Source organism: Penicillium daleae (genome assembly GCF_028827525.1).
Source record: "Penicillium daleae strain IBT 16125 chromosome Unknown utg000006l_segment0_segment0, whole genome shotgun sequence".
Classification (NCBI taxonomy): Eukaryota; Fungi; Ascomycota; class Eurotiomycetes; order Eurotiales; family Aspergillaceae; genus Penicillium; species Penicillium daleae.
The window spans coordinates 2,735,368-2,760,672 of record NW_026623154.1 but is presented as its reverse complement, the minus strand read 5'-3'; the positions used below and the strand labels follow the sequence as shown (position 1 = coordinate 2,760,672).

Below are 25,305 nucleotides of genomic sequence, written 5' to 3'. Positions count from 1 at the left end.
GGATTGAGGTATGAAGTCTCTTTTAAAATCAGAGAACCACCAAGACCAATGGAGAAAAGGGAATTTGTGACTCAATGGCAAGGGCGCGATCTTGATGACGCCGAGTTTTTCGGTGCCGACAGCGGAGTCACGTGAGAGGCACCTTTCCGGCGACGCCCTGCGAGTTAGTGGCGATTGGCAGTTGACTTTTGATATGAAGACAGACGAATCATAACAGGGTCCCTGATTTCTTAAGCTTTTCTACCTTCCCATTCATACATTCGAGGTTTCTGGCTGTAGCGAGCATATATTCTCTTATATCCTGCTCGTCAGCTGTAGTTCCCATCTCCCCGATCTCGGAGCCCTTTTGGCCTGAGGCGACACATTTTGCCGAGGCTAACCGCGTTCATAGTGGATTCGATTGCATGGGCTGACTGTGTCGAAGATGGGGGTACACATTAAATTGTTATACATAATTGGGAGGCTCATGAAGAACATGGAGTATATGGTACAAATGTGGCGGTGGCAGAGACGCTTAGAAGTATGATCACAGGAAATTCCTCTCGAATTGCACCAGCAATGGATGCACCTCGTTCAACTTGAGTTTCACCGCGCGGGGATTCTTCAGTGCGTCGTCTCCTAGGCGAGACTTGATCAGCGACTGGAATTGCTGAGCTTCGGGGTCGGTCTTGCTCTGCATCTGCCCGGTGACGTCCACAGTGATGCCACCTTCAGCAACATCACGCGAACCAAGGATAAAGATCATGTTGTACTTCATCTGCTTGGCTCGCTGGATCTTCTTACTGAGTGTCTGCGCGCTGGTATCGACATCAACCAGGAATGTGGAATCGACCGAGGAAAGAGGGCGTGGTGGTGCAGCAGTGCCGTCAGTCTGGAGGACCTTGAACCCAGAGAACAGAGCCGCAGCTTCCTGCGCCTGGCGAACCACAGCATCATCCTGGTTGACGGTCAGGATAATCCCCTGGCGAGGCGACAGCCAGAAGGGCCAATGGCCACCGTGGTGTTCAATGAGCAAGGCCAGGAATCTTTCGAGGGAGCCAAAGATAGCGCGGTGCACGAGGACAGGAGTCGCAAATCCAGGCGTCGCCGGGTTATAGTCCTCTTCGCCCTCTGCAACCTGATACTCCAGTCCAAATCGCTGAGGCAGGTTCATGTCTAGCTGGATAGTAGACAGCTGATGATACTTGCCCGCCTGATCCTGGAGCTGGATATCAATCTTCGGCCCGTAGAATGCACCGTCGCCCTCATTCAATGCCCATTCACGCCCAGTACTATCCAGCGCCTCGCGCAATTGGCGCTCTGCATTGTCCCACATTTCCAGTGTCCCAATATAATCCGTCTCTGGTCGTGTAGACAACACCAATCGGTACGGCCCAAGTCCGAACGTGGTCATAGCCATATCGACAAATCCCAGCGCGGACGCAATCTCCGACTTGATCTGTGATGGCCGGCAGAAAATGTGTCCATCGTCCTGGTGGAAGCGTCGAACGCGCGTGAGACCCGTCAACGAGCCCGAGACTTCATTCCGGTGCAGCGGGCTGAAATCCGCATAGCGCACTGGCAGCTCACGGTAGGAGTGGTTCTGCGACTTGAACAGCAGGCAGTGGCCTGGGCAGTTCATGGGCTTCAGACCGTACGACTCATCCTCGCCGAGTTCACCCTCGGTTTCACCGGTCGCACCCCGGCCGGTCACCTCGTACATGTCATCCTTGTAGTTTTGCCAGTGGCCGGAGACTTCCCACAGAGAGCGTTTGTAGATGGTCGGGGTCAGGACTTCGCGGAAGCCGTATTGCAGGTACTGGGTTCGGAGGAAGGAGATGAGCTTGTTGATGACGTGAGTACCATTGGGGAGGAAGAGAGGCGAGCCGGGACTGTAGGTTGACGAGGTGAAGAGCTCCTGGCTCGTGCCGAGAGCTCGGTGGTCGTTTGGTGGAATTGAGGGAGCTTGGGCATTGGGTCGACCGTTGGCAGCGTCAGCGCACGAACATTGGCGAGATGCGGTGGTCGATAGCCATTGTAGCCTTGTAGAGGGCCATCGCACCGGGTGGTTGATCGCAGGCCGCGAGATGAAATGTGGCCGTAGCCGAGTGACTGCGCGCATGGTTGCGTTGCGGAGGACCGACTTTCTTCTTTTCTCCGCCGCAAGTTGATTGTCGATCCGGACTTTCGACGGGCAACAGTTAGCGGCCATCCCGCAATTATCGGGTTAGCCCACAACATCTTACTAATTCTAGCTTCACGATAGGATAAGACTATCATGAGTGAGAATATAGACGTTCCAAATTGACGGGGGAATCATACTGGCCTTTATAGTTGAATTTCTTTTGCTTCATGGCCCTCTAAGCCCTAGCATTATATGGCGCGTAGTTTATAGCGCCAACATTGGCTAGAGATCTCTAAAAGCCATGGAGAATCCGAATGCATGGATAAATGATGACGTTTATGTACGATTCAATGTCAAAGTACTTAATCTTCCACAGCGAGACTACTAGAGTCCATTAGCATATCCATCTTAGCATGGCAAGTGCGTCCCGCCAGACGATGCTCGACTGCCCCACCGCTTTGCGCGTGAAACCGTCGCGCTTCGCTCCAGCATCCCTTGGGCCATTACATGATCGCTAGCAGAGTCGCGTTTAGCAAGAGAGTACTGCTACGACTTCCACGTCAAGCTCTACAAAGTACAATTCAGCTCTGCCGATCCGCTATCCGCCCGTAGTGCACTGCTGTCCATCGCGACATGTGTATTCCGCCATGTCAACAGAACCACCACGCACCCCAGACCGCTCGGTGCTAGGCGATTCCTGGGTTGTCGCATCGACGACATCACTTAAGGAGCATCACTCCAGCTCTCCACCTCGCGCCGACCCTACAAGCCCGACGCCAGCTCCCAGGACAGAAAAGCAAGTTGATACCGCCAAGCCAGCAAACAACACCACGAGCCCGAAGCCCAGCCCGGACTTAAATCAGATTCAGAGTCGAAATCAGACAAAGCTATCAGAGTCGCTGACCTCGTCCACCTCATCATGGAGTATGCCTGGCCCGGAGCTCGTCATGCCATCCATCTACGAGGTACCCATCTCGGAGGCATCATGGGTCGCGCCGCATATGCGATCCGCAGACAACAAGTCCCCGCATATGAGGAAGCGCCGCAAGATCACACCGGTTGGGAAGCAGCAACGACAGTCCAACACCAACCCTGAAGCAATCGACGCAGGCTCGTCAGCTCCAGGCCTCGGAACCAAGAAATCCAGCGTGATCGCAAAGCTCTCGTCCCTCTACCACAAGCAGCGCATGCTCCTCCGCACGGCTATCAACACCCTCCTCATCGCCTTGATCATGCACCTCCTCATCCTCCCCGAACTCATCTACCAAGCGCAAAATCTATGCGCCTTCCCAATTATACAATCCACCTACCCAGCCAGCTGCGTCCCTCTCCACCCACAAGCCCTCCCTTCCAACCCCTTCCACTCCACCGGTAGCCCCATCTCCCCCGAAGAAACCATCATCGCCGCGCAAAATACGCTCCAAGCCATCTTCACCAGCACCCTATCCACCCTCACCCCACTCGCACAAACCCTCAAAGACAGCGAATCAACTCTCTCCACCCTCCAAACAACCCTGCAAACCAGCCTCCCGGACGCCCGCAACGCACTCGCTCTCGAATTCCAGGGCAGCGACGCCGCTCTGCGCGCTGCAGCATGGGAATTCGGCTCGCTGCGCGCAGACCTCCGCTCCGCCATTGACAGTCTACTCGCATCCCCGCTGGCATTGGAGTCTGGGGGCGCCACCTCGATCGCCCGGGATACCAGGCTAGCGGCACAATTGCGGCGGCGCGCGGAGTATCTCGATCGATTGCGGGCGCAGTTGCGGAATAAAGCCGAGTCGCTGGGTGGACGGTTCGCCACGCTAGACGACCATCTCGAGGCAATCGACGGGATTGTATCCCGCGAAGAGCGACGAGCGTCGATTTCGAACGGTGGTAATTACCACGGAGATGGAGCGATGCAGCGCGGTGAGGGCCTGCTGCACTCGCTATCGAGCTATGCCAGATTCAGCGCGCGGCTGTTTGGTGCCGGGGCAAGCTCGAGCTTGGACTCTGACTCTGACTCGAATGCACACGATCGATCGGCGGACCCATCGTCTGCGCCGTCGTCTAGCGCAGACCCGCGGCAGCCCACGAACACCCTTGCATTACTGAGGCTTGCAGCGACACAGCATCGTGTCGTGGCGGACGAGGTCGCCCGGCTGGCGAGGGCGCTGCGGGATGAGCAGCGAGCTCGATTGGGGCCCACTTGGTGAGTGGGTTTATGTCCACGCGAGAGTTTTTGCGGCCTCGATAGTCGTTTATTGTGTGGATACCGATACGGGTTTGGTAACTTGGGGTCCCATTCGAAGGAACCTCTATTTGAATTGCCTTTGAAAGGGAGCTTTCCTCTGGGATCTCTGGCGGTAAATAGGTTTTCAGGGGTACATCACTACATGAGTGTGCTGTGCTGTGTTCGTTCAAAGTTCGGGAGGCGTTCAGTAGTGTGTTTTTTCGGAAGAACTGGGGACACTCAATACGAGGGTATGAATAATGAAATGACTATAGCCATGAAATGAAATACGATACACGATTTATTTTCCCTTTAATCTTGGATTATCGAATTGAATTGACTTTGATCCAAACATCCCACACCCATAAACTTCATCTATTCTTCCTGCTTCCACCATCCATCCTACTGTATAGTCGTTATCGTCATGTTTCTATGAATAACTGCAGTGGTCCCCTCCTTCTGACCCAAACTTCGGTCTCCATCCCAGCAAACCCATCCAATCGTTTTGGACCCTCTTACCAAGCCATCCACGGTAGAACATCCAAAAAGTAACACGGGCACACCAATAGCAACACAACTTGTCTAATACACTGTGGGGAGCTAAGAAAGCTACGAGCTCACGGGATCGGGAAAAAAACGGGCTCGGCCGAAAGTGCTGTTTTGGTGAATGGATGACAATTACATTGTACTCTGTGCCCTGGATAGGAAATATCTACTAGTGCGGAGTAATCCGTAGTTTGTGCCTGACTGGGTCGGGATGGATCCGACTGAATCTAGATTTTTGAAAACAACTCCTTCCATTCATTCATCTTCCATTCCACGGTTGAAGCGACACAGACTCGAACAGTGACATAAGAGATTAAACCAAAGTTTAGTCCAGGACGTTCGATAGACCCAGAGATAGACACAGTACACACCGTAAAGTACGGAGGACTCGATAATTAAAACTCAAATAACTATGACACTTGAAATCGGCAGTAACAGCCGAGTGGCCCGTTGATTGTTACACGAGACTTTTTTTGCTTTTGCGTGTTGGACGGCATTGAGGGCGACATGCATACGGGCGGTAGCTATATGCATGTATGTATGTACTCTGTACAGGAGATACCATGGACATGCGTATGTATAGACGTAGGCATCTGCATGAGACCAAAAGAAGCAAACGTTGCTGTGGGGTGGTTCAGCCTTGCGTCGAGCTTTCTCAGTTACAGGGTTCTAGACCAGACAGCCATCTATACAGTACTGTATACACAAAGCCAGGGAGTCAGGGAGATAAAATCATATGATCAGTCCCAAATATGGGAAGATTAATCTAGTGATAAAAGTATGGGTGGTGATCGTGCAAGATCCATAGATACATGTCAGAGAGGACGTGGAAAACACCAGGCAGATCCGAAACCAAAGCTCGACGAATTCCCCAAAAACAGCTCGATTAGAGCCGTGAAAAGAGTCGCGGAGAGCACGTTGTAGACCCCAACTGGCCTATGTAATGGAAAAAGGGAAATAGTAACTGATGAAAAAAAAAGCAAAAACATAAACATTCAAAGCATTCCTCATGTCCAAGAACCCGGTTCCAGCCCAGTATGCTTCATATGTGAGAGTAACGTTATTAGGTGATGTGCGCGAAGGGTCGGAGGAAACGTCAAATAGTCAAAGGCGAGCGTAACTTGAGGGGTTCGTAGCGGGTATCTTTTACAGCTGGAAGAAAGCAGTGACCAGGCCCAGGAGGGAGATGGGGGCAAGGTAGTTGGCAACCACGTTGGCAGCTGCGTTGAAGGTAGCGCTGGTCTTGGGGGCAGTGCTGGAAGCAGAGCCCGAGCCGGAAGCAGACGAGGTGGTGCCGGAGCCGGAGCTGGTGCCGGAGCCGGAGCTGGTGCTCGAAGAGCCAGACGAGGTGGAAGATCCAGAGGAGGTGGTGGAGGAACCAGAGCCCGAGGTAGATCCCGAGGTGGACGAGGTGGAGGTGGATCCAGGAGTGGTGGGCTTGGCCGAGGTGGAAGTCTGGGTGGTGGTGGCCAGGGTGGTGTGAGTAGTGGTGGAGCTCTCAGTGGACTGGGAGCTGGTGGAAGAGATGGTCGAGGTGGAGGAGCTGGAAGAGCTGGAAGAGCTAGAAGTCTGGATGAGAGCACCAGCACCGCTGAGCTTGATGCTGTCGGAGGAGCCCGAGTTGTCGCTGTAGGTGTACGAGTCGGCCGGGTTGGCGTTGGCGATCTGCACCGACTTGACGTACATGGAGAAGGGAGCCTTGGAGTAGTCGGTCTGGCCACCAGCCCACTCAATGGTGCCCTGGCCGTTGTCGGGGTCACCACCAGCCCAGATACCGATGCGCACACGCATGGGGGTCTGGGGGTAGCGAGCACCGCCCTGGGCATCGGCGTAGTTGAGAGTGCGAACGGGGGTGCCGTCAATGGACCAGACGGTCTTGTCCTTCTGCCAGTTCACCGTGTAGGTGTGGAAGGTGGACTGGGGGTTCGCCACGCCGGGCCAAGTGTCGCGGTCATAGGTGGTAGTGTCACCCTTGCCGAAGTAGTTAGTCTCGATCTGGGCAGTGTTGCCGCCAAGAGCCTCCTATAAACGATTGTTAGAAATCAGAAAAGACAAAAGAAAACAGGCGGGATGAGACAAAAGTCCATGCTTACCCAGTCAATCTCATCCAGGTCATCAGACTCAAAGACGATGGAGCTGACAATACCAGTGCCGGGAGCAGCCTGCATGGTGACCGAGATCTCACCGTAGAAGATGTAGAAATCGGTCTCAATGGTAGGGGCATCACCCTTCTTGTTGATGGTGAAGACGGCACCGTTGGAGCCGGTGCTGACGGAGCCAGCAGTGGTCTTCCACTGGCTGAGGCCGGAGCTCTGAGTGAAGTCAAAGTTCAGCTGGGACTGGGTGGAGCCAGCATCGGCCGGGCAAGTCTTCTGCAGAGGATTGCAGTCGGTGTAGGTCTGCGCCGAGGCCAAGGGAGCAGCGGCAGCCAGAGCCACGGCGGCGTACTTGAGGATGGACGGCATCGTTGAGGAGTGTGTGAGGATGCGTCCAAATGGGGGAGCTAAGTAGGTGAAAAGAAGAAGTGGGATGAGAATGAGGATGAGGCTGGAAACGAGCGTCCGAGGGGGCAGAGCGAAAGTTATAAAGGCCGCAAGGCAGGCAGTAGCGAGTGGAGCTGAAGTTGGTCCAGGTGGTTCCCCGAGTGGTCCCAAGTGGAGTCTTTCAGAACAGTAACAGCAATCCAAGCAATCCAAAAGTAATCGAATCCGCGAGATCAGTACCAAACGAGTTGTGCGCAAAGTCCGTGGTTCCGAGCAGGAAAGAGCTCCCCTTTTGTACCTGCCTCCGCCACGGTGCTTCCTCTACTTTTGCCGTCCTATTCTTGGTACTGGACTCGGTCTCCGTACTTGGGTCGCTCTCCTCCTCCGGTCACATCCAGTCGGTCAGAGACATGCTCTCCTTGACTCACGCTAGTTCCCCCGGCCACCAGGCACCAAGCCCAAAAAAGAATAACAGAGACACAAAAAAAAAAAAGAGGAGGCTGACAATGAGCAGGCACGGAAGAGCCGAGCATGGGGATTGGCTGTATGATTCATCGCATCCTCGAACAAAGCATCAACATTTCGCTGATTGGATCCTCCTCGTGGCAAGGCCCCTAGTGACCCCACTCGGGGATCGCAGTGGAGCCGCCGCATGAGCTGCTGGGGGAACCCTCACTGGCGGAGTCGTGGACTGGGTGAGACACCCGTCTATCAGAAGGGGGAACCAGTGAGCGCAGAGCGCAGAGCACAGAGCACAATACACACTTGACAGGCGAGAAGAGAGTCATCAGGGAGCTGAAGACGGGGGATATCCCCCTCGCTGCCCTTTGTTGTTTCACCCGCAACGCCCAGTCTGTCATATGTCGTATTGCTACAGTCGTCTCTCCCTCCCCTCGCTCCGATCGCCCGATCATCCCGGCCGATCATGTTACAGCTTCTGCTCCGTAAAAGTCAAAGTCCGAAGGGGGGGGGGGAAAGCCCCTCCGTATACTGCGGGACTAGAATAAATGAGCACTACGATGAAGGAGGGGCCCCAGCCCCAGATTTTTATGCTCACCCTTGGCTGATGCATCAGAGTCATTATGGTTAGCATGACCGTCATTACTATCCTGATCCGACAACGGTACTATTACTAAGAGTACTAATTAACTATACTAGAGACAGTCACGACTCACCAGGCCACCCGTCGCAACTACGATAGTAGGCTCTAACATGCGAACTGAATGAGGTACCATGTACGAAATAATAATATGCTACAGATACGAAAGATACTAAGAATACTCAAGTCAACCTAGCGGGCCGTCCAAAGTAAGCGAGGGCTCCCCAATACGAGACCATGACCCCGACCTGAGACAGGCAATCCTCGGAATAGAAAAATACAGATGATTACAGTACATCTGAGATACCTGAGACCTGCGAATACTGACACTTCGCCTCATCATGTTCGCTAACTAATCAACTTCATAATTCATTCTACCCAGACTCCTCGGTAGCCTCCAGTACGGAGGAGGCCCTGATCTTCATGTTGCTGCTCATCGTTTCCTGGTATATCCTCCTCTGATACAATCATGACATCGTCAGGGTCCATCCTATCCATACTTCGTACACTGATCCAGGAGTCTCGATGCTTTTCTCCTTTGGTACTGTCGTCTCTGGCTCTCGCTTCTAGTTACCCTTAGCCCCATCCATCAACTGCCCGATTGTTCACGAGCGGCCCGTGCCCATGTCTTTGTGTCTCCCACATGATCGAGAGTACGTATGCCTCCTGCAGTCGACTCAATCACCTCATCCTGGCCACTTTTATGAGAATTAATAATATAAAAATATATAACTACTCTAGATATTAAGACAGACTAGTTATAACTACCTACAGGATATACTAACAATCTAATCTACTGAACATACTATTCCTCCAACAAAAGAATGATCCTGACCCATTTCAAACCGCTGGGCTCAAACTAGCAACTAGCGCCCTATCCAAATGCGACCGTCCACTGCACCCTTCGCCCGCGGACTACACTTGTCTTGTCAGTTGTCACTACTCTCCGCCCTACGCCCCCACCCCTTACTGAACCACGGCGTCCCCATCATCCGCGACAGAATCTTCTGAATCACCTGCACAGCAAAAAAAACTAAAACAATCCCTCCACACGCTCAGTACTACAGTATGTATGTACACTGTGTACTACGACTGTACGGAGTCCCCGTATATCCCGTATATTAATAGAATTTTCAGCCCCCCTCGCTTCCGGGGAAAATTAAACGGCCCAATAATCATCCCCTTCCACAACCTTACCCCCATTACTCGATGAGCGATGCCACGGCCAGTCTGCCCGAGCTGGTCACTGGTCAATTCTTTTGGGTTGGGCCCAACGCAGGAACAAACGCTTGGCTCTCGGCCAACTCGGCAGACCACTGGATGGATCACACAGGACAGTCGTAAATCCATGGCACTGGGTTTGCGGCGGTTTCCCCATAAACTATCCTTTGTTTCCATATTTAATTATTCCTTCCCTACGGTCGACACTCGACAGCCATGTGCGAGCCCTACAGTGGATAATGATATGTCTGCTTTTGTTTCCACTTTCCACGTCATATTAACGGTACACTATTTGTCGACAAAATCGACAAATAGTTAGTTACCATCTGCTATGACTACTGTTACGACCGAGTGGTTAACGAGAGAGATCTCCGACATATACTACCTCTTGGCGGTTTAGGATTAATGCCTGCTCCCCTTGTTATCTTATTTGGACCCGTTAGGTTCGTCCTGGGGAGGAAACCCTGGCGCTAACTCTATTCATATGCGTTTTTTGTTTTTCGGATTCCCCTTGCAATATTGATCACAAAGGAGGGACGGAGTACGAGGTAGAAAGTTTCATATAGTAGATAGGTAGGTTCGCCCTGTTTCCCAGGAATCAATTATTGGCTACGGTACCGTACCGAATCTCTATATAACAAATTTCCTTTGTCAATTCTGGGCTTTCCCCTTCCAGATTGGTGCTCAGACCCTCGCTGCTTCTGTGCACTGATCTGCTCACTGATGCTCAGCTGAGCACTCGGGTTTGCTCAGCATTTATCATTTCTTGCACTCGTGATACTTAATAACTTCCGTAGCTGATGCCCCGCGATATCAAGAGCGATTCAGTGATATATTGCGAACGGAGATACTTGCGTTCCTCTCACTTAATTTTTTTGTTTCTCTGTTGCAATGAGCCTCTCTGTATCACAATTGGTACTTTGTGGTCGAGTTCCACATTAGTAGAGGCAGGTAGGAGGTTACCTACCGGTGTCACTTTATTTTGTTGAAGTCAATGGAGTTAAGTATGGAAATTCCCATCTCTTGAACAATAATTATCGGAATAAAATGTTAACATTGTTTGGTTAGATCTTGTATATCTGATTTGGATGAATCGATAAAGGTAGTGAATATGATGCTAGAAGTATTCGGCCATCGCTTAATCACTACTTATTATTATGATAACTTCGTTAATTTACCTGGCCACTTGAGGATTATACTCCCACTAAAGCAACTTTTTCGTATAAAGGCCAAGAAAAGACCCCCTCGCTTTTATCTATAAATCGGCTTATATCGGCTTGCCCATCGCTCCGGGGAAAACCTCCTGCATAAACAATTAGACGCCGGTGAAAGTTGAAATATTACTCTGGTAACTGGTAACACCATCCATGTTCATTGTGGGATCCACGAGAACTAAAAATATTGGCCGTAAACGAAGCCATTTCGGGAGAAAGTGATTGAGAAACAAAATAACAGGCCAAGTCCAATCCAGAAGAAACTCCACTTCCCGTAATCACCCAAAGCCCATTCACTCTAAGCCCGCCATCCACATATCTGGTCTGCACTACCTTAATCTCACCCTCCTTCCTACAGATTTCTTGTAACTCGACCAGGAACAGATGATGTGTACTTGCCCTTAGCCCGTTTAGCAAACCAGGAGCTCCTAGAAAGAGAGTTCCGGTGCAGATGGAGAGAATGGTTCTTGGTTACTCTGTATCTCTGTGTTGTAGTTGTCCAAAATCCCTCACGATCTGCAGCACGTCTGAGTTGCTTTCAACGAGGGAGGTGAAAGCAAGAACCCCAGTACACTTCTGGCTATCGAGATATTTGCCTGCTGGTAGAAATCATTACGTACATTCACGAGTTACTGGGAGTTTCAATTGAATCAGATTGAATTTATTGTTGTAAATGCCAAGCTGACACAAACCCTGCATCTGTGACTGGATTCTCTCCTTCCAATCCAACCACCCGCCAATTCTAGAATCCCGTCTTGATGTTCTAACGTATATTACACATCTTGACCAAGGTCTTGTAGTTTACAAAAGAAGGCCATTGCAAAAGAGCGCCCCAGCCACTCCCATCCAGAAAAAGACCGGCTTGGTGATCGTCACTGTTTTTTCGCAAGAAGCCGTTAGATTCATCTGCTTATGGCCGCTATAGGCAACCCGTCTCGCATGGAAAGTGGAGCGGAGATAGGAACAGATATAGTAGAACGGAGTACTTACTTGTGGATCCCGAGGTTTTGGTTGTCGATGGGGATGCAGGGGTTGTTGCCGTCGTCGTCGACGAGGACTCGATAGATGTTGCCGTTGAGACTCCCGTTGGGCTTGAGCTTGGGCCTGAGCCTGAGCTCGAAGAACTCGAGGAACTTGGGGAACTTGAGGAACTCGAGGAACTCCCCTCAGCCGCTGAGCACATACTAGCTAGTCCCTGTAGGGCTGCTGTGTTACTGCCTGACCCACACTTCGAAGAAGAGCACTGGAGTGCAGTGTCTCCCCCAGTCTGAAGGTTTGCTTCCATTGCATTACAAACACATTGTAGGTCAGACAGCTTGGTGCTGGAGGCCGCGTCACTGGCGCAGGAAGAACCCACGCTGCTGGAGTAGAAATCGTCGAAGCATGGTTGAGCACAAGAGGGGATGGTTTGTTTCCAGCTGTCAAAGGAGTTGGGCGCTGAGTCTGCGGCAACAAGGCCAAGCATGAAAGTGGCCGTGATGGAAAGTAAGGAAAAACGCATCTTGGATAAAGTTAAGATTGTCCGGGGATGAAGTCGCCTGTTTGTTTTTCGAGCTGTTCATCAGCTCTTATATGCTCAATAAGGATTATCCTCATAAAATCATTTCAAAAGTAATCAGTCAATGCACTAAGAATGCTGACAAGTTCAAGCTTGTGGCCTAAAGATAGCTAGTACGGCCGAAAGGTCTGCCTTTTGAGATTCTGGAATTGCCCTATCCTAATGTGGGAGATACATCCGATAAAGGAAAAAGGTATTTCTCATTGGCATTTCTTCGCGTCTTTTGTTTTGTCGCTAGTGAATAATTTTAGTTTTTTACGTCCAGTCTGTAATTCATGATGTCGATCTTGATAAAATGAAGTATAGTTTGCAACAGAGGATTTTTCGAGGGCTAAAGAGGCTGACAAGAGCATTATACCTCATGCAAAATTAGTCAAGGGGATATTATCTCCCTACCGCGCAATCTTGTTCTATTTTGCAGGTTGTGTGATTAGTTGACTTAAAGTAGAGGTATTCCCGTCTGTAATAGGAAATCATGGGAGAACTGGAGAACTCCACGACCATAACCTCCCAGTGGCCGCAAATACCTCATTCTGCTGTGACGGTATCTGTCACTTAGAACATATAATCTAGAGCCATTAAGCGAAAATAGCGAGAAAATGGGAACTAATGATAGAAAAATAGGATAAAATACATATTGTTTCATTGTGCGAGATTAGTCGACAATCACTGGTTCGGTTCAGCGATTAGCTACTCGGACAAAGGACTATTCAAAGCACACATAACTCGTAATTACCGTCCTTTATGAGATCTATAGTACGGAGATATTTCATTGTTTTTCTGTAGTGGCACACCTTGAATAATGAGGAATGCTTCGTCGCTAACCGCTTTACGGCCATAAGAACGTTGGAAATAGGAAGGATTTTGTCCGAGTTACGGGAACTTTCCCTCTCAATATGCCCCGGAATGCCAGCAGAATGATAACACAGCCCTTAGCGCAAATCTCCGGATAAGTATAGTGGTGTTTCATCAGTCTTCAACCACCTCCGCTCTACCGCCTAGTCTTCCGCCCTCAGTGAGAACTTTGCCTGTATATAAAACGCCAAGAAAATGATATGAGATCTTGTCCTCCTGTTCTTTTATTTGAAATTGTAATCAAAGTCCATCGACCAACTCAAAAATATGAAATACTACCTTGTAATTGAAGCAACAGACAAATATTTTGACTGGCAAAATATTATGTCATCAACTGAGACTTATGAAACAGCACTGTACTACCCGGGCCCTTCTGTAAATTATTATTTATTTTGGACCCTTATTTTGGACCCTTACTACGCCAGGATCCACTACCCAAACCTACAACCGCACAAGATATGAGCTAGATAATAAACAGCACTAACGAGATCAGATAGATCGGACGTCTTCTGTAGAACTTATAGTACCTACTTAGCACGCCAGTATACTTCTATAAGTGGTAGAAAATGACATCATATTTCAGACATACGAGCTATAAACATAGGCCTAACTCCCATTCCGAGAATAAAGACAGAGAGTCCGGCCGTGGTAGCAAGTTCCAAGACCTAAAATTCCAGGGTAATTTGCTCGTATGGAGCTAAATACAGTGCGGATGTATATATATTCTGCAATAGGACACTAAATTAGCGCTAACTAAGACTGAATAGGTGGCAAGGTAGCATACATGCAAAGAGAGCTGAATAAGACAATGATTACCATCACCTATTTACGCCACGCGACAAAGTTTTTTAGGTTATTAGGATCGTCCGACTAATCCACCATTTGATGCTCAGCCGAACCAGTTTCGGCCACGCTACTCCTTTTCACCATGATTAATGCTGCTGGCCTAGTAATCGAAACAGCCTAACGATAACTAGCGTTGACCATTTACAAGAGACCATTTCCATTCACAGTCTGTTTCTATATAGAAAGCCGCCTACTGCCTCATTATCACCCCCATTGGGAAGCAACCAAGATCGATAGAGTTCAGATGTGATTTATAAGCTGGTGGAATTAGTTATGCATAGTCAGGAATTCGAAATCAAGAGAGAAGGAAGACACCAAGAATAATGGCATGTACAAAGGATGACTACGCGTTTCGCAGGTGGTAGCCAGTCCTGGGGAGATCCACCATCCATATGGTTTCTTTTGCGGCTGAGGTTGCACTTGGGCTGTGTTGAAAAGTCTTAGGAGGAAAGGCGTTCGCAAATGGTAATGCACATCAGGGGTCAGCTACTCTAAGGGTACTTCGCCATGTGGATCTACACTGTACGGCCGCAAGGGCTGGTGGGCTTTTAAATCAGCTTCGGGTGCGCCAAGCCGAATCATCCTTAGTATGGGGAAGTCAAATAGCGATAATAAGGAACCAATGAAGCTCGAGTATGCAAATAGTGCAATCCATCATCAGATTCTGAATCAGGGGCGATAACTACGGAGTAGTTAAGTTAGTACGGAGTACCCTTGACCCCATTAATAATATAACCTTATCTAACTAACTATAGGCCAGTGCGCACTTCATGACAGATATTTTCCCCAGGTATACGAAGTAGAAGGACCCCAATCACTGCGATAGTCCTGAACATGCACAAAATACTTCAAACAGGTCATCTACCTCACACACGCCTCTTGGAGCCTCCCTCCATCACACCTGATAACCGTGCTGGTCGATATGGACGGTCAAGAGGTAGACGCCCTGGGCATCGAAATACCTAATTAGCAGATGCCATAGGGCTACCAGACTCAGACCTAGTCTGGGAAGAGCTTGGTGCCGGCCTTGTTCCGGTTGAACAGATGAGATACTATGTTCCGAAAGTGTCCTCTGTCCTGGCGAGGTGACAGGTGGCGTGGTTGAGAGAATTCACAAACTGGCGTGAAAGACTCATGGCTATCTTCCAGGTGTGTCAGCTTGTGGTAGAGCGGTGTACTGTCTTTCGGGGTAGTCAACTGCGGCAAATTTCCGTTCGTTTGGCGTAGAGAAGGGTCGAGATAAGTTCCTTGTCCAAAAGAAGGGAGGCGACGCCCGTTCAGGGTCCAGGCACGAGGTAATGTGTTGGCCGATGTTGAGGTAAGTGAGTGAAGGCACTCGATTGAGGCTGATAGGAGACAAACGATTAGCCTAACGTCCAGGAGGAACGAAAACGGTGATAGTAGTTGGTACCCACGTACATTGCTCAGAGGTTCTATCAGCTCTGATCTTCTCCGCGATTTCGCTTACCGATATAGTCAAGGTTCTTACTCTCCGAGGTAATTTCCTTTTATATCTTAGAACATCATCGGCTCTATTCCAACTTCTGTAGCTATATTAAAAAAGCCCACTTCGTGTGTCAATACTAGCTAGGTTTTCTTGCAAATAACCCCGAGAGACAATCAGTGCCTAGGGAAGAGCTCTATAATGGATATATCAAATATAGGCTGCTATCATTCCGGGATATAGTTGATGTTGGGACACCACATATACCCGTATAGACTGAAAATGTCGCTCATGAAGCATTTTTGGCCTAGCGATTATCCTGCATCGTCATCAGTTGAATGTCTGCACGGTATAATAGCGAAGCGTGAACCACTTTTCCAGTGATGAAGCCATACACTATACACTCACTGAGCGTTCATTGGACCGCACTGATTCTCACGTGATAACATTGAGCAGCTCAGTTAGTCTGAGCGCAGGCTGAAATTTACTCAGTATGGTAAGCCTAACTCCGAGGGCCCTCGTAAAAGCGGCGGCGGCTAAGATAGAGTGTCCTAGGTACATAGTCCTCGCGGGAATAAGGGAGATTCGAAAGAAGAAAAAAATTCAATTATTGATCGTGATTCATTATTTTAATCCTTTCTTGCTCCTGCTCCTTGCTCTTGTCTCCTCTGGTTCCTATTTTTAGACCTGCCAGAGACACGTGGCAGGGGTTAGTCGCCCCAAACGAGATGCTACCGACCGAAGCCCTAAGGCATCGTCTTACCCGGCCCCCGATCACAGCGACAGTAATAATCAACGGAGTTAACCGTCGCACTGCCCCTCCGACCTCGTCCCACTATGAATAATCCCCAGAGCCAAGAACAAGAAGCCAACTAATAACAGAAAAAACGAAACATCAGGGTATTCGTCGTATCCATTTGTCCCCTAAACGTCAATCTCCACAGGCCCGGTCAACTCGATATCCACCTTCTTGGTGATACTGTGCCGAGCCGCATTGTATTCCACGCCACGCTTCTGCTTCCACGGCCGGTTCTTTCCCAGCACGGTCACAGACTCGATTACCACGTTGGCCTGGTACCCGAACTGTCCGCGGATAGTGAGGTGGCCCCGGTTGTACTCGAACTCGATCTCACTGCTGACCGTGTTCAACGACTCGCCGTCATCCAGGTACAGCGAGCCCGAGGCGTAGCCGCTCAAGTTGGGCGCAACTAGGATCTCGAAGGGGCGGCGGCGTAGCTCGGTTGTGGTCATGGCGCTCTTTGCGCGCAGTGGGATCACGCTGCCGCCGCGGATGTGGATGGGGATTTCGGTTACGCCGATGTTGTCCAGGTGTACTGTGGCTCCTTGGCCGTGGACAGCTGCGCCCGTGTGCCAGTCGTAGAAGACGTCGTTGGGGAAGTAAGCGTCTACGGAGGTTTGACCGACTTCCTGCACTGGGGAGATTAGCAGGGAGTCGCCGTAGAAGAACTGGGCCTCGTTGGCGAAGGTGTTTGCGTCCGAGGGGTAGACGTAGAACAATGGCTGCAGGAAGGGCTCGCCGGTCTGCGTTTGCTGGTGGAACGCGGTGTACAGATAATCCAGCAGGCGGTAGCGGATGTCGATGGCTTTACGGGCAGCATCGGCGACAGTAGGCCAGCGGTAGAACTCCTGGGAGATGGAACCGAGCTCGTTGTGGTTACGGTAGAACGGGTTAAAGGCGCCCAGAGTGGCCCAGCGCGCGCACAGCTCCTCAGTCGTGTTGCCGCCAAATCCGCAGACATCAGATCCGACCATGGGAATCTGGAAGATCGAGGCAAAGGCCAGCATCTGCGAGATGGAGACGCGATACTTGTCCCACTGGCTAGGGTTGTCGCCGAGCCTTGTGATAGTGGTTAGCAATGGGCTTGTGACACGTTGAAAGACCCTTCTAGAAGGACTTACCAGTGACCGACGTGAGCACCTGCACCAGCAAAAGTGCTGCGAGTAATCACCAGAGGGCGCACTTTGGGGCGACGCAGAGTCATAGCCACGCGAGAAGCGGAGCTCATCACTGAGATCAGGGTTAGTATGCATATTGAAAAGAATGTCAAAAAAATGGATTTCTCCGTTATTATGATGACTTACTGGTACCATAAAGGTTGTGAGTATCATACTCCACAAACGAATCACCACCATTGTGCACAAGATCAGTATCGATAGTCTTGTTGCTCAACGACCCAGCCGCATTGGCAATCTGATAAGGCGGCGAGATCAGGTTCCGATCAGGCAAGCCGGCCTTAGTACCCTTTCCACGACGAGTCTTGCCCGAGGCAGACCGCTTGACGGTTGGAGGGTTCTTGGGCTGGAAGTCAGATGGGAAACCAGGGATCGGACGCGGGGAGGACTCGCGAACAGCTGGAGCAGCTGGAGGCAAGTTGTTCTCCTCTGCGTAGGCAGCGGGGTTCTTGCAAGGCCAAGGACAGAAATTGGCAGCCTCGTTCATGTCGATCCAGAGACCGTCGATGTCGACGCCGGTGGAGGGGTCGAAGAACCGGGCAAACTCACCATCCCACCATTCCTGTGTGCCGGGGTTGAACCAGTCGGGGTAGACGGTGACACCGGGCCAGACGGCGCCTAGGTTAGAGTCAGACCAAGCAGAGGCAATAACATGCATGTTTTTATTTACCTTGGTAGAGTTCCTCGCCGCGTGTAAGGAAGATGCCTTGATCTTTACCACGGTTGGCGGCACCGTTGTCTATACAGGTCAAGGGTCAGCATCTTCAAGATGTCTCTTCTACAACAAGAGTATGTACGTACCACTATCACTAACTGCAGGGTCCACCATAACAATGTAGTGCTGGTTATTCTTGTGCAGGTGATCCACCAGCTCGCGCATTTTCTGCAGTGGGAAGCGCTCCGGAACCAGAGTGAACACCCGGCGACGATCCATGTAGTCGATATCAGTCCACATAGTCTCCAGTGGAATGTGGGCATGGCTGTAATTGTAGACAACCTCGGCAACATCATAGACATCCTGGTATCCGTAGCGGCAGTTGTGGAACTAATGAAATAAAGTCAGCCTATCAACAAACCGCAAGGTCGTTCGAACAGACGTACACCAAAGGTCCAGTAAGCCTGCATCGCAGGCAGTCCCACAACCTCCGAGTATTGTTTGGCAACATCCTTGGGGGTCGGACCAGCGAGGAAATAAAAGTCCAGCACGCCACCAATGGTATTGTACTCCAGATACTGGCGACCATCATCGGTCTGATCGATCTTGATATCCATGCCATTGGAGTTCAAGAAGAACACGCCGTGAGTACCATCATCACCGCGGTGATCCACGTAGACGGGGTGGTTGCCATACAAATTGGTGTTCTCCGGGATACCGTAGGCATCGCGGCTCCAGAGAGTGCGTGTGTAGTTCTTGTTCGGCAGACGCAGAGAATCGGTGTGCTCGCCCAGACCGTATAGGTATGGGTCGGCCGGCAGCCAGGTCCGCAGTCTGAGATACTGGTTCTCAAAGATCAGGTTGGTATCAGTAGTGTCAAAGAGTACCTGGTCACCGCGCAGGACACGGAAGGAGAACGGCTCAGCCTCGTAGTCAAAGCGGATGTTGGGCTTGCTGTGGTGGTCACCGTGGGCTGGAGGGCGAGGCAAGACAGAAGTGGGAACCTGGTAGACGTCCTCCTCGAGATCCGCGATGAGAACGTGAAGACGGTCATCTGTATGATTATAGTGTCAATATAAGCATAAGAGCTTGTTTATTTCTGGTCTGGAACACGGTGATACGAACCAGTCTCGTACTCGACGAACAGCTTCAGGTTCTCCAGGTCGATGCCATAACAGTCACAGTGGTCGCCCGCAAGAGTGAGGTCTGCCTCAAAGGAATTACCCTGCTCACGGACGTTCACAACCTTGTAACCTGGACAATCGTCGGGGCTGCCGAATCGAGACGCCGAGACAGCGGCACCGACGAGGGACGCCAAGAGGAGGAACAGAGATCCCCGCATGTTGAGATTTCACCTGGAGAGGCGGTTGAATGCACCTCAGAGGGGAGGAGGGGGGGGGGGGGGGGGGGGTTAGGAGGGGGTTTTAAAGCTGACCAGTGGTGATGCAAAGGTCGTGGTGAGTTGATCGAGATAGAAATTGCGAGTTGCACAAGGAAGAAGATGGGAGGAAGAAAGACGGCGAGTGGGAGGGTGGAGAGAATAATGTCCGATGAATGCGCGAAAGGTGAAGTGAGGAGACAAAAGCTGCGAAATTTTGTCATACCAAGACTTGCCAAGTGAGGCCTGAATCGCAGTTTGTGTAGCTATTGCCATGTTTTACCGCGATCTGAGCTTTGTCGTTGGTGCTACCTTCATCTATAGACCATGCCAAGGCGCGGGCAATTATCGGAGAGCGTGGCTTGGCCGATCTGCAGGGTCCATCTAGGTTGCATTCTTGTACATTCATGGCAATTGGTGGCTTTTTGTACGGCTAGGAGCCGAAATGAGGAGTAAAACTAAAGCCGAGATCATCAAGATAGCTCTGCTTGTCGGTAATTGCCGAGAGGGAGGTAAAGGATGAGGAGTATACTTGGCGAGTTCACTAGGCCCGGCAAAAGATTAACCCCAGTCTCATAGATTAAGTCTAGTTTTAAGAGAACTTAAGACCATCACGTTGATAAGTCTGCGACCAGCTTAATCTACTTACACTTGTTTCTTTTCCTCGAAAAATCTAAGTGGTTATCTTGAATCGTCTAGAATTCTTTGCATAGACAATATCCGTGGTCAGGGCTCAGCTTGGACTTCAAGGAACTGTATGTCTGAGGTTTTCACATCTAGAACAAGTTCAACGTGAGCTTTTGCTGTGACTCGAAAGCATTGACAACAATAAAAAAGCAAGGATTTGCGTGAAATCTCCTCTTCCGAAGCTCTTGTACATGCTTTGGGGTATACTTCGGGTGGCGGGATGTTTCCGGACATCGATACGAAGGGCCTCCTCAACCTGACCCGCAAGGTTCCTCCTAAAACAAAGCTAATTGCTACACTCGACACCTACACTTTTGGATTCAGAGACTCTCCTCAAACACACAAAGATTTACACAAAAAAAAAAAGGAAATTCATTTCAGGGTCTCTCTATAGTACCCAGTGGGCATCTCTAGACATCATTCGTGTCGTGATTAAGAAGTTCATCATCTGGAACCCCCGCTCTGACCAGTATCCTAGGGTCACGAAAAGGCAATCGTATCCTCCTCAAACACCATGAACCAATCCATTCCATCCATCATCCATCACCAATCCTCGCCTCTTCAGATCTTCTCACCAGCCGAGGCCGCCTTGACATCCTCCTCCGAGCTCATAATCTGCACCTTGATAGCGCCAGTCTTGGGGTCCGCCGCAGTCTCAAAGGCCTTGAGGGCATCCTCCAACGCGAAGCGGTGGGTCACCAACTTGCGCAGGTCAATCACACCATTCTGCACCAGGCGGATAGCACGCGGCCAGGTGTTGCAGTAGCGGTACTGGTACTGCAAGTCGATCTCCTGGGTACTCAGACGCATGAAGGGGATGGTCATCTCGTTCTTGCCAACGCCAATCACAAACACCTTGCCGCCGAACTTCATACTCCAGATCGCCGAGTTGACACTGCTCTCGACACCGGTGCACTCCAAGCACAGCTTGGGTCGCAGGGCATCCGGGCCAGAACCCTTGCCGTCGTTCAGGGCATTGATGATGCCCTCCGCACACTCCTCGGCCGACTTGCCAATCTCTACCGTATAGGTGCGCACCTCGGGGACCAGCGACTTGGCGAAAGCCAGACGGCCCTCATCAATGTCAGTGATGACAATGGGGCACGCACCCGCGGCGCGGGCGCTCAGCAACGAAATCAGACCGATGGGACCGGCACCGGTGATGAGGGTGGCGTCGCCCAGGCGCAGCCCGCTGCGCTCGACGGCCGCCAGAGTCACGCTCAGTGGCTCCAGGAGGGCACCGTCCTCATAGCTCATGTCACCGATCTTGTGGCACCAGATGGCGGGGTGGTTGACATAGCGGCGCAACAGGCCGTCTACGGGGGAGTGGACAGGAAGGCGACTTTCTCGCAGCCGTTATACCGGCCAGTCAAGCAGGGCTCGCACTCGTTGCAGATCACGTTGGGTTCAATTGCGACGCGGTCGCCGGGCTTGAGCGAAGTGACGTCGGGGGCGACCGCGATGACCTGACCGGCAGACTCGTGGCCGAGAATGTGGTCGTCAGTGACGATCATAGGGCCGATGCAGCCCGCATGCCAGAAGTGCACGTCGGATCTATAAGAGCCGGCGGGTGAAATTAGCCTATTTGGTTCTTGCAATGTAACACTGGAATGCCTGTAGAAAGGATTTACGGCCTTTGTCCACCGCACCTCTCTTCAAAGCTGTGCTTGGCGTGGGGGAGTTCTCGACCGGGGGGGGGGGAGGCGTCTCTTACCCGCAAATTCCAGTACTGCGCACCTCGATGGTCACCTCGCCGGACTTGAGGGTCTTGCCGCTGTGGACATCCTCAACTTTAGGCTCGGCCTCGGCGATCCACAGGTCATGCTTGGGGTTGGTGTAAACCCCAATGTTGGTCTTGGTGACGGTTGTAGCGGTCGACATGGCTAGGCTGTGAACTGTGAATGTGGGGGTAAGGGAGGGAGGGAGAGAGAGGAAGGGCAAAAGAGAGACAGATCAACACGCTTCTCTCTTGTCATTACGAGGCGCGAGCGCAAGTATTTAAATGGTTCGGGCAGCCAGGCAGGTGATCAGATTCAGAAGGAGCCCGCATTTTCTTTTTTTTCTGAGTTACCCCATCGCGCGGTCCATCGACCAGACCAGACGTGGAGAAGACGCGGAGTTAGTCCTCCAGGAGTTCCCCCTTGTAACCAGCAACCAGCCAAAAAGCTCCGAATTCTCGCGTCGGCCAAGTGGAGTGGAGGGGCAACTTGATTTAACCGCGCGGGGGTAACCTGCCTGGAGGGCGACCAACGGGGAATCTGGACCCGCAGGTCCAACCGTCCAAACCGTCACAGGATGGCGTTAGTCAGGAATCCTCGCTCCTGGGGCTCTCTGGTTCACCGAGTCCTCCGTACCCGGGCCGAGTCCGACTGTCGGCTATCGGGTAAATTCAGTTGTAGGCCTTGACAGTCGATGACGAGCAAATATTCTTCATTTTTATTCTTGCAGCAAAACCACCGAGTATGGAGGACTTGCTGTGTAGCATTACTGTCCCGGATGAATGGAGTCTGGTCATTCGGGGCAATGCTGCACCACTGCAACGTAGCGGCCATTCTAAGCACCGCCTGGTTCTTCCAGAAGCCTTCCACACGAGCCCCCAAAGTGGCAATTCTCCGGTGGATACTCGTTTCTGGTTGATGGAGTTTTTCGACGGATTCGGGCGGCCTTTTCCCGCTGCCGGCTGACAAACAGGACAAACACGTTAACTAGTTAGTTACAACGGAGTACTGGACTGTCGTATGTACTACTGTGGGGAGTATGTACTCTGCAGAGAACCCTTGTATATCCATTGGATCAACATGACAATGCTTCATCCTAAAATATCATTCACTGGAGATAGCTTGTTTCCTACATCCTTGATCCTGGCTTGATGTTCCATCGACTGCATGCGACTGTCACGTCCACAAAACAGATTCTCCCCGAGCCGTTCCTTAGTGAAACCCCCTGGACAGCATCGCAACCTGAGGAGGCCAGTGTCGGTCCAAAGGAGTTTGACCAAATAATGGGAGAAAAAAATAAGAATTGCCATTGAATTTGGTCCAGTCGTTCTATTTTCGAGTATAGGGTGATTGAAAACGACAGAATAATTACTCATGCCCATGAGCACATCATCCCCTGTGCTGGAAATTCATTTAAGCAGCCTATCGAGACCGATCGGGCGTACTGTGAGGATAGCTCAGGAAGTCAGTCTAACCTTAACACAAACCTATAACTAGATGACTCGCGTAATGCAGATCATTGCACAGTGTACCAGGACTGTCTGCTTGTATCCAATCTTTGGACTAGCCTGAATGGTGTTCGGTGCAATTTACCCGAACAACCGCCACCGAGATCCATACAGTGCGGTCCTGTCAGGATGTGAAAACTGACTCGAGCGTTATCATCTGATAGGAATGGAGTTCAATATATCTGACTGTCGCCTTCTTACTATCCCTGATACCATGGGCAAATATAGCCATTCGGAAAACTGCCAGTCTATTTGTACCTACATAGAGCGCCGTTTTCGCTGGATATATATCCGCTCATCTTGTAACCGGTTTCTCAGTGTGTCCAAACTACGGGTTCCAGAAGTCAGGAAGAGTGCCATCAATGTTATCTGATTAAATTCAAATCATGGACCCAGAGACTAGCTCAATGCCCGACAAAGATCTAGGCATATGTGGTCCCGGTTAGTCCATTCTCGGGCCCGATGCAGGTACACTTCGGGGGACATCTATATAATTGCACTTTGACCATCTTTTCTCCCCATATCAACACATATCAGCTGTTTGGCTCACATATTCATCATATCTCCCTACATAATTTCAAAATCAATTATATTCCCCTTTCAATGGCAGTTGTTTACTCACAATTCAGGAACGGCGGAAGCCCTCCTCACGTGACCCGCATTCCCTGAACTTCCCGAGTCTCCAAATCCGCAGATTCTGGTCCTGTCGTTGCGCAAGACGAAAACCGCCATTGGACTTATATCCCCCCGTCCCCTTCCACCAGCGATTGTCCCGGGTGATCTGTGCTTGGTCTCTCTTCACATCCACTCCTTCCTCTTCCTCCTCGCACTCTCCAAGATGCCCGCTGCCACCCGTGCCATCCTGCGGCAATCGCAGTTCCTGACCCGGCGCACCGTTGTCAGACACGCCTCTTCCACCTCCGAGGCTGCCTCCAAGGCTGGTCAGACTGCCTCCAATGCTGCTTCCAAGGCCCAGGAGGGTTTGTCCAAGGCCACTGCTGCCGCTGGCCCGGCTCTCTCCAGCGCCGCCTCGGCCCTGCGGAAGGTCGGCGGTCCCGTCGGCAAAGTTGTTTCGTTCGTTGACTGTAAGAGAACACCCCGACTGCTTGGGATAAATCAACTCCCTGGATTAGATGGAGAGGTTATGGACAGTCAGTGCAGAAGGACACGCACCTTCAATCGCCTCGATTGGAGTTGTGCCGGGCGTTCCTCGGGACCTCCTTGTTGACAAATCCAACCTTGATATGCTCTCCGATCGCTGGTTCATGACTGACTCTGATATTTGCGATAGCCATGATTCCCCCGACCATCTACTACTCCCGCGTTGGCCTCGAGCTCGGCAAGCTGGTGTTCCGTGGCCAGAAAATGTCCCCTCCGTAAGTCACATCACCCGATCCCATTCACTACTCTCGACCAGAGTACCGGATCTAACATCCTACCTATTCCCTCCAGTACCCTGGCCACCTTCCAGTCCTACTTCCAGCCCCTGACCAACGTCCTCCGCAACCCCGCCTACATCAAGAACCTCAGCGTGCCCTCTCCCCAGGGCTTCCTGAACCGCGTTCGCAATGCCAACGCCAAGGAGATCGCTTTCTTCGGTGTTACCGCCGCTGAGGTCATTGGCTTCTTCACCGTTGGCGAGATTATCGGCCGCATGAATATCGTCGGTTACCGGGGCGAGACTGCTCACCACTAAACTTGGAAAATGCTCGTTCTTTCTTTTTCTTTAAACAACACCACCCCCATTTTTCCTATGTGCCCACCCATTATTTCCGCCCCGTGTTGTGCTCTGTATGATAGACG

The 25,305-nt window shown here is 51.1% G+C and overlaps 7 protein-coding genes across 7 annotated transcripts; 2 read left to right on the top strand and 5 right to left on the bottom strand.

The window, feature by feature from the left end:
- Positions 1 to 526: 526 nt before the first annotated feature.
- On the bottom strand, positions 527 to 2,101 carry N7458_006696 (threonine--tRNA ligase MST1; the record flags this gene model as incomplete). Its single annotated transcript, XM_056910078.1, has 1 exon — positions 527 to 2,101. The coding sequence occupies one exon, from the start codon at positions 2,099 to 2,101 to the stop codon at positions 527 to 529; it is 1,575 nt and encodes a 524-aa protein (XP_056765782.1).
- Positions 2,102 to 2,751: 650 nt separating this feature from the next.
- N7458_006695 (uncharacterized protein) lies at positions 2,752 to 4,299 on the top strand (the record flags this gene model as incomplete). The annotated part of the gene is made up of 1 exon (XM_056910077.1): positions 2,752 to 4,299. One exon carries the CDS (start codon positions 2,752 to 2,754, stop codon positions 4,297 to 4,299), a length of 1,548 nt encoding a protein of 515 aa, XP_056765781.1.
- Positions 4,300 to 6,008: 1,709 nt separating this feature from the next.
- On the bottom strand, positions 6,009 to 7,327 carry N7458_006694 (glycoside hydrolase family 16 protein; the record flags this gene model as incomplete). The annotated part of the gene is made up of 2 exons (XM_056910076.1): positions 6,009 to 6,884; positions 6,956 to 7,327. 2 exons carry the CDS (start codon positions 7,325 to 7,327, stop codon positions 6,009 to 6,011), a joined length of 1,248 nt encoding a protein of 415 aa, XP_056765780.1.
- A 4,538-nt stretch (positions 7,328 to 11,865) lies between these two features.
- N7458_006693 (uncharacterized protein) lies at positions 11,866 to 12,380 on the bottom strand (the record flags this gene model as incomplete). Its single annotated transcript, XM_056910075.1, has 2 exons — positions 11,866 to 12,044; positions 12,065 to 12,380. The coding sequence occupies 2 exons, from the start codon at positions 12,378 to 12,380 to the stop codon at positions 11,866 to 11,868; spliced, it is 495 nt and encodes a 164-aa protein (XP_056765779.1).
- Positions 12,381 to 16,506: 4,126 nt separating this feature from the next.
- On the bottom strand, positions 16,507 to 19,553 carry agdC (putative alpha-glucosidase; the record flags this gene model as incomplete). The annotated part of the gene is made up of 7 exons (XM_056910074.1): positions 16,507 to 17,440; positions 17,503 to 17,611; positions 17,686 to 18,174; positions 18,227 to 18,295; positions 18,358 to 18,601; positions 18,658 to 19,265; positions 19,337 to 19,553. 7 exons carry the CDS (start codon positions 19,551 to 19,553, stop codon positions 16,507 to 16,509), a joined length of 2,670 nt encoding a protein of 889 aa, XP_056765778.1.
- A 1,284-nt stretch (positions 19,554 to 20,837) lies between these two features.
- On the bottom strand, positions 20,838 to 22,157 carry N7458_006691 (NAD(P)-dependent alcohol dehydrogenase; the record flags this gene model as incomplete). Its single annotated transcript, XM_056910073.1, has 3 exons — positions 20,838 to 21,618; positions 21,639 to 21,830; positions 21,991 to 22,157. 3 exons carry the CDS (start codon positions 22,155 to 22,157, stop codon positions 20,838 to 20,840), a joined length of 1,140 nt encoding a protein of 379 aa, XP_056765777.1.
- A 2,183-nt stretch (positions 22,158 to 24,340) lies between these two features.
- On the top strand, positions 24,341 to 25,198 carry N7458_006690 (F1F0 ATP synthase subunit g; the record flags this gene model as incomplete). Its single annotated transcript, XM_056910072.1, has 3 exons — positions 24,341 to 24,587; positions 24,794 to 24,878; positions 24,955 to 25,198. The coding sequence occupies 3 exons, from the start codon at positions 24,341 to 24,343 to the stop codon at positions 25,196 to 25,198; spliced, it is 576 nt and encodes a 191-aa protein (XP_056765776.1).
- Between the last annotated feature and the right edge of the window lie 107 nt (positions 25,199 to 25,305).